Source organism: Peromyscus californicus, unplaced genomic scaffold (assembly GCF_007827085.1).
Source record: "Peromyscus californicus insignis strain IS unplaced genomic scaffold, ASM782708v3 Scaffold_17__1_contigs__length_78620276, whole genome shotgun sequence".
NCBI classification, from domain to species: Eukaryota; Metazoa; Chordata; class Mammalia; order Rodentia; family Cricetidae; genus Peromyscus; species Peromyscus californicus.
In genome coordinates this window covers 56,877,336-56,891,182 of record NW_026294469.1, presented here as the reverse complement: position 1 = coordinate 56,891,182, position 13,847 = coordinate 56,877,336, and the positions used below count along the sequence as shown (strand labels likewise).

The 13,847-nt window shown below is 43.8% G+C and overlaps 1 protein-coding gene across 12 annotated transcripts in view; it reads right to left on the bottom strand.

The window, feature by feature from the left end:
* Positions 1-13,847, bottom strand: part of Ldlrad4 (low density lipoprotein receptor class A domain containing 4) — a 367,454-nt gene that overhangs the window by 40,080 nt on the left and 313,527 nt on the right. Inside the window, exon 1 of one of the 12 annotated variants that reach the window (XM_052742423.1) lies at positions 3,120-3,304. The exons of 9 other annotated variants lie outside the window; for them this stretch is intronic. Coding sequence is in view for 2 of the 3 variants with exons in the window: in XM_052742420.1 (XP_052598380.1) it covers positions 2,410-2,479 (70 nt within the window). In the remaining variant the exon portion in view is untranslated. Of the gene's footprint in view, positions 1-2,409; positions 2,702-3,119; positions 3,305-13,847 lie in introns of those variants that run through there. 2 more of the 12 variants (XM_052742420.1, XM_052742422.1) reach the window with 2 other exon arrangements.

Sequence of the window (13,847 nt, the reverse complement as noted above, 5' to 3'; positions counted from 1 at the left end):
GCTGCTGAGGCAGAGAGGGTCTGTTTTGTTTGGCTTCTACACAATGAACTTGTGTCTGCATTTCCTTCCTGTCTCTGTCCTGCTCAGCAGAAACAGGTGTCGTGATAAGATGACAGCCGTGGGGGTGGGTGACTTTTTATTTATGGGTCTGTGACACTTTTAAGTTGCTGGATGTTCCTATAGTCTGGTAAATTCTTTCCAAAATCCCAGAGCTGAGCAGCAGCGGTAACAGGAAGGTGCCTGGGGGCAGGAGTTGGAGTGTACTTAGCCTGTAATTGCCTTGAGCTTGAGATCTATTAGTATAAAAATACTCTTGGAGATTTTAATGGTTGAATGAAAATTCACACTCATTAAACACCATAGTTGAGGGCGACATTCAGCCTCTGCTACAGAAAAAAAAATGACTTCACAGCTAAAAGTTCAGAAGGCAAATAAGGGCTAGAGTTTATGGTTATATTAATTTTTTTAAAATTGCATTTCCCCTGGTGGTCAGTTGGTTACTCCAATTTATTTGTTAATGAGTAGAACAACAAAATGGAGAAAGAAAAAAAAAGAACTATAAAAGCTGAGATTTTTGCAACTCTATCTTCCTTTATAAATTCTTCTCTGGCCCCTTGAGAATAGGCTCCTGACACACTGCTTCCTATACTCAGAGACTTCATTCCATACTGACACTCCTTTTTAACGTTTGTCGTGGGGACCTTCTCTCCTAGACTGAGCCCTGAGTCAGGTCTTGAATATCCACAGTTTCCTGATATGAAATTGGTGTGTATTACATATTAGGTGATCAGGTCCTCCAAATTCTGTTTCCTAATGTGTTTGTACACTGTCTAGCAATGGAACTGTATTCTGGCAAACACTCACCAACAACTTTAATAATGCTCACATTTTGTCAAAGGTTTTCATATTTTCATATTTAAAGGGAGTGCAAATTGTCACCAGAAAAGGCAGCTTGTGGTTGCTGTAAATGATCTGCTTCTATTTTCCTATTATTCCTATATTCATATAAGGCAGTTTGCATAATAACAAGATTGGAAGTAGTATCTTAGGATCCGTAGGTGGAGAGGATAACATGAAGGCACATCTCCCCAACTTCAGTCCCAAGCCGGCACTGGTAGGCAGTAGCAGTCAGCAAGACTGACAAGGGAATCCCTAGAATACAGACTCTCCAAGTCTCTCCAGCCCAGGTAACATCAAAGACCGAAGCACCTGTCCAGTACGACTTTTCTCTACCTACTTCACAATCTAGAGTTTCCTGATCTCTTTTTTTTTTTTTTTTTTTTTTTGGTTTTTTCGAGACAGGGTTTCTCCGTGTAGCTTTGCGCCTCTCCTGGAACTCACTTGGTAGCCCAGGCTGGCCTCGAACTCACAGAGATCCACCTGGCTCTGCCTCCCGAGTGCTGGGATTAAAGGCGTGCGCCACCACCGCCCGGCGAGTTTCCTGATCTCTTTAGAAAAAGAAAATTGACCTAAACGTGTTCCAATCGAAGATGACTGACAGAATTGTCTTTAAAACAAAACAGAACAACAACAACAACAACAAAACAAAACCAAAAACTAATGGAGGAGTAGCAGAGTCCTCACAAACCTTTAAAAAGTCCCATGCTATGAATGTGAACTCAAAGTACCTAAGATCATCATCCCCCTCAGTGGAGTCATTTCAAATCCACCCTCGCCTCACCTCCACGTTATTAAGAAGGTGTCAGAAGAAATACAGCTGCACATGGAACTGTCCCAATCCCAATCCCAAGAGGTAGCTTCGGAGTGCTTGCTAGCCCGCAGTCTGTGTGCCTCTCGCTTTCCCTAGCTCTACATCACTCTTGGAACCAATTTGTTTCCCAACATCTATTACTTTAATAACCTGAAAAACCAGTCAATGATCCAATCCCATTGAGAGAAATACTTTTTTTTCTTTCAAATGTTGTTTTCAACAACTCAGGGTTTAAAAAAAAAGGAAAAAAACACTATCAGTTGAAGACTTTTTAGGGCATTTGAAGGGGGGAAAACTATGTTTATACATAGAATCTCTGAGCGGAACAAGCTAATTGCAAATCAAAGAAGATAGAAAATGCTCTCTTAAGACTTCCACCTGAGAGAACTGACAGGCAAAAAAAAAAAACCCTTTTTTTCCTTCAGACGGGGCCTCCTGTATCCCACCCACCCAGGCTGGCCTCCAACTCACTCAACTTACTATATAGCTGAGGAAAACCTTGAACTTCTGATCCTCCTGTCTCCACCTCTCAACACTGCCAGGTTTAAGAACAGACTTCCTGAGAAGGACTTCATTGCTCTGCTCAGACCAAACTCCAAGGGACAAAAAAAAAAAAACAAAACAAAATACCAAAAAATAAAAAACACAACAAGCCCCAAAGACCATGCATCCCCCGCAGCTGCCCTCTGCCAATGTACCTTTTTTAAAGAGCAGGTCTTTAAATTGAACTTCCTTCAGGGTGCTGTTATCCAGCTGGTCGATGGACATAATCAAGTCCTTCGAAAGGGGGAATCCAACTGTGACATGCACAGCCCACCCAGTTCAAACCATCCTTCAGCTTCAGGCAGCTGTGAGCTGTAGTGATAGCCGGTGTGGGAGAGAGAGAGAGAGAGTGTGTGTGTGTGTGTGTGTGGGGGGGGGGTTGTTCTTATGCCTCTTTCTACTCTATCAGCAGGGGCCCGGCCCAGGTGCGAGACTCAAACACTGTGGCTCCGACCACAGACTGTGACTACCAATTATCAACTGCCATCAACAGAAATCAGGAGGTCTGTGGCAGGAAGCTGGCAATGTCATAGAGAGTAAGCCCGGTCTCCAATCCCAAGAGCACTCAGTGTTGTTGACGACAACATATATCAATGGTTAGTCTGCATTTCTCTGGGGTTGGCCTCACACCCAGACAGTTCACATCCAGACATGTCACAACCCCAGCATGTCACACACACAGGCAAGCAGAATGCAGCTAGACAGTTCATCTTATCCTATTACATTCAATAATCTTTTTATAACAGGCAAATAGCAAATCAGACTCAGCAGAAAGAGGAGCTCTGAAAAATCTCAACATAGTATTTTTTTTTCTTTCCTCTTTGCTGGAAGCTTTCAGAGTTAAGGAAATAGAACATGTGCTTACCGTGATAACATGGCAAGCAGGAATGCCAGCTTTGTGTATCCAGCTGCCAGCACCCACCACATCCCTCCTTCTGGATGCCAGGCTACGGGCTAGCTTTCTCGATCCTCCTCCCTGACCGCTTACACCAGCTCTCCCAGCTCTGACAGCTGGCAGCGCCTTACCACACACAGCAAGACGTGCTCACATTCATATCCTCTCTTATCTCGCTCCCCTGACATCGCAGCCCAAATACAGCATAGGGAGAATCCTTTAAAACCAGAACCCTCAACCTTACGAGGCAGTTTTAGTTCAAACAGTTCTGAAATTACAGAAAAGCAGCCCCAGGTGATACAAAGGGACCATTCAAAAGGGAAGGCAGAGACCTCTCTCAGGAGGACATGTTCCCGGTCTCTTTTGTACAAGCAGCCCTTTTCTCTGGAGGTCTAGACAGTGTTTTTCAAATGTTCATAAAACCTCTCTTATGCATTCTGATGGCCCGAGGCTGTGTGGAGAGGCTTCGTGGAAGGCTGCATGTCTGTTACAGTTTTCAGAAAAAAAAAAAAATCACCTGGCAGCCACAGTGGGAAGGGCAGAGCGCCACGGTCACACTGCAAATAACCCGGACCACAGGCACTGCGCTCTGCCGAGAATAGCTTTTGTTTTTCCTTATTTAGGGTAAATAGAAATGACATGTGGGCCACGACAACAGTGTTGGCTGTAGGAAGAGTTGTCAAAGCAAAACTAAACTGTTGGTTACTACCAGAGTCAGAAATAAGGGCAATCCACGTCAGCAGTCAGTCCCCACTGAGAGGCCAGGAATGTCACCTGGGGCATGACAGCAGGGTCCAGGCACTGAAGACATCACTGTCTCCTGTTCTAATTATTGAAAGCAGAAAAGGAACTAGAGAACCACTAAGATTTTTAGGAAGTTTGACATAGCTCGAAGAAGCACAAGTGCCGCACAAAAATTTACATTTGATCATAATGGTCAAATCAGGGCAACGTGACTGTTCTTCAGTCATTTCTAAATTAAAAACGTGTCTCTCCCCCTCCCTTTAGTGATACTTGTCTTGACTTTTTCCAGGCTTAGACTGCTGAGTGAATACGGGGCGGGTTTTCAAGAAGATTTCCAGAGTCTCCAGCTCTCAGAATACTCTAGAAGAACCTGCTGCAAGAAGAATTAGCTTCCACTTCAAGTCAGCTTCCCTGGCCTTCAGCTATCAATTGTTCCGGGAGCCTGGGGATCCTAGTAGACTGGGGACAGCAGCTTCCAGTCAAAGGTGGCTAACCTGATGACCCCCTGTGGCACCACCCTCCACAGGAGAGAATAAGATTGTCCTCTAAGTCTCTTGTAATATTGACGATCTGGCCAGTTTCATGGGCTCTGACACCCGCTCCTGTTCATTGCTACTGGACACATTTGCATTTTGAAATAGTCATGAATAACCAACTTTGAAGTTACATTTTTAGAATGTTAGAGATACCTCATGTATCTAAAAATCTGCTGGGTGTAGGGGTACACGGCAGGGGGAAATCTCTGAGTTTGAGGCCACCCTGGTCTACATAGCAAGCTCCAGGCTAGCCAGGGCTACACAGCAAGACCCTGTCTCAAACAAAACAAAAATAAACTGAAGAAGAATCAACACAGTTGTCCTTTTAATGGTCACACATTTATGTTGTTTAATCGGCTTCTTATCACTGGGCATTTTGGTCATGGGAACCAATTTGAATTAAGCTCTGCTCATTCAGTTTAAAAATGAAGTTCAAATCCGGGCAGTGGTGGCGCACGCCTTTAATCCCAGCACTCGGGAGGCAGAGGCAGGTGAATCTCTGAGTTCAAGACCAGCCTGGTCTGCAGAGCAAGTTCCAGGACAGCCAGGGATTTTTGAGAAAGCCTGTCTCAAAAAAAAGTTAAAAACTTTTGACCTTATAGATGAAAGTTTATTTTAAGCTTGCAAATACACACACACACACACACACACACACACACACACACACACACACACACACACACACACACACTGCTACCTTGTATTCCCACGTGATAGTCACTATAGGCCACAGGGCACAGTGTCTATAGAAACAGGCTGCGTCTGCAAGGGTGCATAGCACACAGACTAGTCTATGTTGCCCAGACCCCTGCCCCAGCATTTGCTGAGGGGCTATCTGAGTTGGTTCCACAGGTGAGGCCCTTGTCTGCTGTTCTTACTGCCTTAAACACATCTAAGGAGGTTGCTCCTGGAAGAGAGTTCAGAAGTCAGATCATACAAACCATAATGCAGGGGTTTAGCCCAGGATAAATATCTCATTCTAGCTATAATATGTAAACACTAGCCTTTTTTTTTTTAAAGATTTGCTTTTTAATTTTAATTACTTATTTTATTTTTGAGATTATAATATAATTACATCATTTCTCCCTTCTCTTTCCTCCCTCCAAACCTTCCCATCTACCCTTCCTCACTTTCTTTCAAATTCATGGTCTCTTTTTTCATGTTACATACTTATTTTTTTTTTTAAAGATTTATTTATTTATTACGTATACAGTGTTCTGTCTGCATGTATGCCTGCGGACCAGAAGAGGGCACCAGATCTCATTACAGATGGTTGTGAGCCACCATGTGGTTGCTGGGAATTGAACTCAGGACCTCTGGAAGAGCAGTCGGTGCTCTTAACCTCTGAGCCATCTCTCCAGCCCCATGTTACATACTTATATGTATAGGTATATACATACTTATTCCCAAATACATAAATACAACTTGCTCAATCCATATAACGCCGCTTGCATGTATGATTTCAGGCCGACCATTTGGATAACTAGCTGGTGTGCTCTTCCCTGGGGAGGAGTGTTCTTTCTACTCTCAGCCTTCCTTAGCTGCCTGGGGCCCTTTGTGTAGGGGCAAGGCCTCCTGAGCTTTCCCCTATCCGCTTGACATGTCTGTTGGTACTGCCCTCGTTCAGCTCATGTTCAGTTGTATTGGTGAGACTTTATGGGTGCTGTTTAACTGATAAGTGCCAATGTTTCTTTTCCCTTAGTTCAGAGCAAACGGCAGTACACAAAGTTGAAGGGCACGGGAAAAACTAGTGTGCTGGACAAAAAGACGAAAGTGTGGCAGGGCAAAAAACAATTGGAATCACATGCTCTGCTGCTGGGTCTTGAAGTGGCAGCTCTAAAATAAGTGCTCCGGAAGGCTTTACAAACAAATGTGAGTTTTCTAATACACTTAGAGAGAAGTCTCAAAGATCTACGAGCCTTCCCTATGGACAGCAGAGGCCTGGAACATGACACCAGGTGGAGGGGTCACCTCACACTGACATCACACAAAGGCATAGACATGGCAAAGCAGCACTAGCCACATCACCAGAGCTTCCTCTAGAATTCCTCTTCAGTGAATTAATCCAGCTGACAAACATTTGCAAAGTGTTTGCAGCCCTCAGGAGGAGGCCTTGACTATAATCCTACAGATATTAATTCTTATATTGATTATTACATGGCTGAGGCACTGAACTTGTCTCAGGTTCCATTTATAGGTCATTGTGTCTTAAAGAACTGACCCTCTTCAGGGGACTGGCTTTCAGCTGTGATCTGTATAGGACAAACAAAGGGAACCGGAAGTTCCTAATGGCTGAAAGAGGCAGGGAGTTAGTAGTCAAAGCATGACAACCTCACAGTTCAGTGCTGGACCAGGGCAGGAAAGGGTACTCTGCCATGCAGGAAGATTGGTTTATAAAATCCCATTTTGCATGCAGCCTGACCCAACTTCAGATTTTTTTCACCATGGGCTCCTTTACCACAGCTGTCCTCTCTTTCTACTCCAAACAGAAATGCTCACAGGTAAAGATCATTTGAAGAGATACAAACACCTTTTCAGCATCTATACAACAGGAAGCCAGCATTTATAAAAAACCTATAACACTTTACTGGCATATTCTAGAAAGTTCTAAAGTATTTTTTTATCTTTACACCAACCCTGAAAAGCATGTTTTCTTGTTCCCAATTGGTTGATGAGGGATCCAAGACTCAGAGAGTGTGACTACTTAGTCCAAAATTAAATGGCTGGTAGAGGTGGGTAGGAGATGGACTGTGGATTCGGAACCTCCCATTGATCCATTGTTTTCCTTGGTGAGCAGCAAACCAAATATTGTCCATCCACAAATGGACAACTTTCCGAATCTAACAGAAGAGTACCAGGGGACTGATGAGCATTCGCTTTGATTTTTTTCGGCCTGATTGCCCATTTTGGACATTAAGGAATAGATCAACTCACAAATCCATTTCCATGAGGCTCTTAGGACCATTTTGTGTTTCAAATGTTTGCATTCCCATTAAGAATCAATGGCTCTGTCCATCATCCATTCCTACTCTTTGGGGTTTTTTTTTTTACTATGCTATAAAATTTTGCTCTGAGATAGGTTTTTCCACATAAAAGTTATGCCTTAGAATTCAGTCTTTACAAACTGAAACAATGCAAGAGTTCGTTATGCTCGAAAGTTCAGAATAAAGCCTTTAAGGGGATATAAATACTATGTTCCTAAAGACTCAAAACACAGTAATAGTTTGATATTTGTGAGTATTAGCCTGTAGCATGGAAAAATTTACTAATGTATCCTTAGTGCTCAAAAAAAATGTAATATAGAGATGTCTTTATATAGAAATCTAGAGACTGCATCTATGTCCAACTAGCTCTATGTTGGTACAAATGTTGATAAATGTAAATGTGTGTGACTATGAAGCCAGCGGGCCAACAAAACAGACCAAAAGATTGTTAAGTAGTCAACATTAAATAGCTTTAAGAAGCTGGGCGGTGGTGGTGCACACCTTTAATCCCAGCACTCAGGAGGCAGAGCCAGGAGGATCTCTGTGAGTTCGAGGCCAGCCTGGTCTACAGAGTGCGAGATCCAGGACAGGCACCAAAACTACACAAAACAAAAAACAAAACAAAACAAAAAAACAAAAAACAAAAAAAAAGAAAGAAAATAGCTTTAAGATACCTCTTAATATGAAGTAAACTCCATGTAATAACAGCTTCTAGAGTTTACCTTATGTATCATCTGTGTAACCACAGCATTATTTTTCTCCTAAGGGAAAAAAATTATTCCATGTTTATGGTTGTCCAGATTTGTATAACACCCAAGCCATCCCCAAGTAAGTGGGATATACACCCTTGAAAACTGCAATTACTTCTCCAAATCCCAGTGGAAAAAGAGACAGTGAAAACTTAAGAGTGGCTAAATTCAGGTGTCACTACAATGTAAGTGCTTGTCTAACCTTGGGAGCTTGAGCTGGGTCCGTTTCCTCCTCTGTAAAATAAGACTGAGAATACTTCCTGTAAATGGTGCTTGGGAGACTGAAATGCATTCACTAATCGGGGTGTGGCCAAGAATCTATAGCATCTCTTAAAACTCATCTGAAATCTAGAATCTCAGCTTGCATTTTGACAAGGCTGGGGCCCATGAGATGGCCCAGGGGGTAGAGGTGCTTACATGCAGGCCTGACAACCTGAGTTCACTCCTGGATCCCACACAGTGGCATGTATGGAGAATTTCCCTCTGATCTCTGCACTTACACATGCACAGAGGGACACAGGGACACACACACACACACACACACACACACACACACACACACACACACACACACAGTTTAAACAACTAAACTTTTTTTTTTTTTAAGAAAACGACTCTAATCGCAGGTTGAGTCATTTGTACACCAAAGCTGAGGTCTGTTCCCTCAGGTGGGAAATTGTGCACAGAGAAGTAATGAGTACACAATCCCAGTCTCTCATCTTTTTGTTTGTTTGTTTTTGTTTTTCAAGACAGGGTTTCTCTGTGTAGCTTTGGACCTTTCCTGGAACTCACTCTGTAGCCCAGGCTGGCCTCGAACTCACAGATATCCGCCTGCCTCTGCCTCCCGAGTGCTGGGATTAAAGGCAGGCGCCACCGCCACTGGGCCAGTCTCTCATTTTTTTGCTGACTGTTCCACGATGATTTTAAAGAACAGCAGTCAGTGTGCAAATGTTTGTGTGCACATGGGTGTAAACAACAAGGCCACCTTCCTGGGCTAAGGGTAGGTGCTGGCTGCTCTCCCACCAGCTGATGCTGTTTGGGGATAACCAGCAGGGGTGGACAGTGTTACAGGGTCAATGAGAATGGCAAACAAAGAATCTCACATTGAAATGTGATTTCTTTATTTTTCCTTTTAATATACAGATTTAGAAAAAAATTTATTATCTATGGTGTGTGTGTGTGTGTGTGTGTTTTGTGCACATGTACCCATGGGGGCCCAAAGGGGTACTAGATCCCCCTGGAATGGAGTTACAGATGGCTTTGAGTTACCAGACAAGAGTGCTGGGAACTGGACTGGATTGAACTGTGGTCCTCTGGAAGAGTAGCAATTGCTCTTAACTGTTGAGCCATCTCTTCAGACCTCTGTGGTTTTTCTTCTTCTTCTTCTTCTTCTTCTTCTTCTTCTTCTTCTTCTTCTTCTTCTCCTCCTCCTCCTCCTCCTCCTCCTCCTCCTCCTCCTCCTCCTCCTTCTTTTTTAATAACAGTTTGTATTTGTTATTTGAATTTTTCATACATTTATACCTTGTATTTTGATAATATCCAGCCACCATTACCTCCTTCTAATGCCTCTGGGGTACTCCATCCCATCGTACTCTCAACTTCACATCTTTTTATCCCTCTGAGTCCAATTAGTGCTGCCCATATGCACATGGGCATGGGACCATTAGGGCCATTCACTGGAGCATGGACAACTACCAGTAGCCACACCCCAAAGGAGAGTGACTTTTCCTTCCACTAACCACCATCAACTGCCAATATGTCCTCCACCAAGAGTAGGGTCACAAGGCTCCTCCCTCATTCATGCTGGAATTTTGTCTGGCTTGGTCTTGTAACCACAGGCACTGTGAGTCAATATGTGCAACAGACACGCCATGCAGAAGCACAAAGGAGGGGCATGTAGCCCAAATAACATCAGTCACGGCTAACACTCAGACAGTACTTATAAAGGGCCAACCGACATCTCAGAACTATTTGAGCTCATGTAACTAGAACATTTAATTCTTGTAAGTACTATTGAATGAATACCAGATATAATAATCTTAAATATGAACAAACTAAGTCACAGAAAGGTGAAGTAGCTTGGCTGAAGTCACACAGCTTGTGACTGGCCATGACTCTGGCCCTACCATCTGTCACTAAACACTTGATCAGATAACTATACATATAGAGGGTCCCAGTATAACCCCTGAGCCAAACCCTGTTTCTAGAAGGGCTTTGATCTAGAAGTATCTTTTAAAAGGACCAAAGAATGAATTATTTCTCTAGGACAAGGGCTCTTGGAAAGGGCAGGGGTCATCAACTCCACTATTTAGAAAAGTGGTTATGTTAGTTTCTTTTCTGTTGTTGTGATGGAAGACCCTGACCAATAGGAACTCAGGGGAGAAAGGGTTTATTTTGGCTTCTGGTTCCAGCGCAGATCCAGTCCATCGTGGAGGGGAAGGAATAGCTGCAGGGGCATGAGGCTGGCCTGGCAGTCAGGGAGCCGAGGAATCACATTTCAGCCCCCACAAAGGAAGCAGAGAGAGAAAACAGGAAGTGCGGCCAGGCTATGAAGCCTCAAAGCCCACCTCCAGCGACGTACTTCCCCTAGTAAGGCACTATCTCTTAAAGGTTCCAAAACCTCCCCAAGTTGTGCCACCAACCAGGGACCCAGTGTTCAAACCCTGGAGGCTACTGATTACATTTCATATTCCAACCATAACAAAGGTCTTCATCCTTCGCGGAAGATGCTCTTGATAGTAAATAAATTCATAAATAAAAATAAGTTAAAATATTAAGAATCAGCCGGGCGGTGGTGGCGCACGCCTTTAATCCCAGCACTCGGGAGGCAGAGCCAGGCGGATCTCTGTGAGTTCGAGGCTGGCCTGGGCTACCAAGTGAGTTCCAGGAAAGGCGCAAAGCTACACAGAGAAACCCTGTCTCGAAAAACCAAAAAAAAAAAAAAAAAAAAAAAAAAAAATTAAGAATCAATTTCCAGAATAAAATCTCCCCTTTTCTTTGGTATTATTCATAACTTACTATATCGGCAACCCGTCCCTCTCTTTCTTTCTGACTCTAAGTTTGGGCTCACCAGAACCTATTCCAACACCAAAAATAACAACGTCCCTAAGCGACTGTTCAAGTCCACCTATTTAGTGAAGTGGGAAGTACTGAAACAAAGATAATTTTTAAACCGCTATGATGTCAGACGTCTTTGTCTAGTATTTCTCCATGGCTGATGGATCAGTATGTAAAAACAGGAAAAGTCTGGGTGTAAACACTACTCCCCTTCATGGCCTCACGATGACATCCAGTCATAAAAAGTAAACACAAGCCAAGCTGTCTGGCAGAACAGGCACTCATGCTTGCTGGAGACCTATGGGTGTCTCTTAGGTGGCAAAGGGCGGGGTATGGTCTTGTGTTAGTTACAAGTGACCTTAAGGCTGCTGTTCTCAACCACACTCACATTACGAAATAAATGAAGTTCAGCCAAGCAGAGCAGCAATAAGAAAAATGTTCAGAATTTTCATAAGGGGGCTTCTCCCAGAAATACACCTAATCTTGGTTAACAAATAAAATAAGACTCTTTTTAAAAAAAAAACAAAATTTAGAAGGGCAGACATGGAAATGCTTTGACTGTTTTTTTCTATAATATACTTCATAGAGAAACTTCCTAATTAGTTTCTCCATGAGTGTTCTTAGAGACAGAAATCCTGCTCACAGGTGACTGTGGAGAGGTAGTGCAGGCACACATACTTGCCTTGGCGGTTCTTACTCAGACAGATCAAAAAGCAAATGGTGAGCCATTCAGATTCCAGATAAATGACTTACAAGTCACAGTTACAGCTTCTCCTTGCTGCCTTTCTGCTGGCCACATTTCAGCCGTAGCCCCCCAGCTGGGGCCTAATGCTACTGAGGAAATCAGGTTTTAGGGCCTTGTTTCCTACCCGTGACAGTCAAGCTTTGGGACTGCTCACATGTCTTCTCATTTAAATGCTGGAACAAAATCAGTGTTCTAAACACTTGGGTCCCTCAGATCACACCCTCCAGATGTTTTAAACGTCCGGATGTCAGAGTGACCCAACACAGAATTCTTTAATGGAATGTCACTCATTAAAAAAATATTTATTCTCTAAATAAACATATCCATTGGGAGGCCACCTCTCTGCCTCTCAGAAATCAGGCCACGGCCCTTGCAGTTTGTGGACTAGGACGAGGAACTGACAGACAGGTGCCTGCTTTGACTCAGGTCTCCACAAGGAAAAGCAAGCCCAGTCCCCTGCCCCCACCCAGAACTAAGGCAACTTGGAACTATGGTCCCCACCTAGTACCTGCTTCCATGATCAGACTCCTGGCATATAAGCTAGGCCGCCTGACATGAAGCTTGTTCATTCCCTCCTGAAAACCTAAGAGTCTACATCTGAAAGGATGGCCCTCTCTGTCTGTCTGTCTGTCTGCCTCTCCCCCTTCAAAACTCCATCACAGCTATCTACGATACGATATAGATCTGTCCCAGTGTTCTAGAAACTGACTCTATCTCTCCCAGGGAAGCTCCTCTTTGGACCTGAAGGCCTGCTCTCCCCTTTCAGGGTCCCACCACCTGACAAAGGCCTTCTGGATGGTTACGGTGTGTCAGTCCCTTCTACGAACCTGCAACTTTGTTTTTTTTTGTTTTTTTTTTGTTTTGTTTTTCGAGACAGGGTTTCTCTGTGTAGCTTTGCGCCTTTCCTGGGACTCACTTGGTAGCCCAGGCTGGCCTCGAACTCACAGGGATCCGCCTGGCTCTGCCTCCCGAGTGCTGGGATTAAAGGCGTGCGCCACCACCGCCCGGCTGGTTTGTTTTTTAAGTTACAACATTCATGAAGTCAGAGCCTTGGTATGCTGAAGTTTTCAAATAAAGCCATTTCTTTGGGTAAGTGCATTGTTAAAAATTAAATTTCAGTGCAACCTCTAATATTATTTCTAAGATACTAAAAATTTATTTTGCCAATTTAGAGATATTTACTTCAACTTTGTAAGGAAAATATAATTTGTCCAAATATATTATACAGTGTTGAAAACTGAACATTAAAAAATAGGCAAATTCACTTACAGAAGAAAAGCCTGAAGAGCTCCATGGACCTACTCCCCAGGAAAACAAGTACAACTGGTAAAAAAAAAAAAATTTAAGAAAGAAACCCTTTAAAGTCTCTGAAATTTGTCTAAGTGATTCAGCAGATTAATAAACACTTACTAATATAAATCTACTACATTTCCATAAGGCTAGTGGGACCCTGTGGCACACAAGCCATACCTGTTCCCAATGGCAGCAGGATCCAGTCACTCTCAATGGCTATGGACACAAAGCAGTCCTGCACCGCCCTCACGCCCCCAAGTTGGTGAGGTTGGTACCTCCATGTGAGGCCAGGCATCAGCTGGCCTTTGACACAGAGGTTAAGTAGCCGGTGAGTTGTCAAGAGCCCTTCCTCTGTGCCCTCTTCTTCCTCTTCCCACTTTTAGGAAGGTCCTCACCAAGCAGAGCAGTCCGAGAACACCAGAGTCCCAAGTGCACCCATCCGGCGGAAGTCCCATCTTAGGAAGGACAAGCTCAAACAACAGAAACTACTGTCTCTGGCCGGTCTCCACCTCCTGAAGCAGGGCACAGGGTTGGGGGGGGGGGTCTACTCTGAGAGGAGCGGTCCAATATTCCTGTCGCACCTCTGGAGC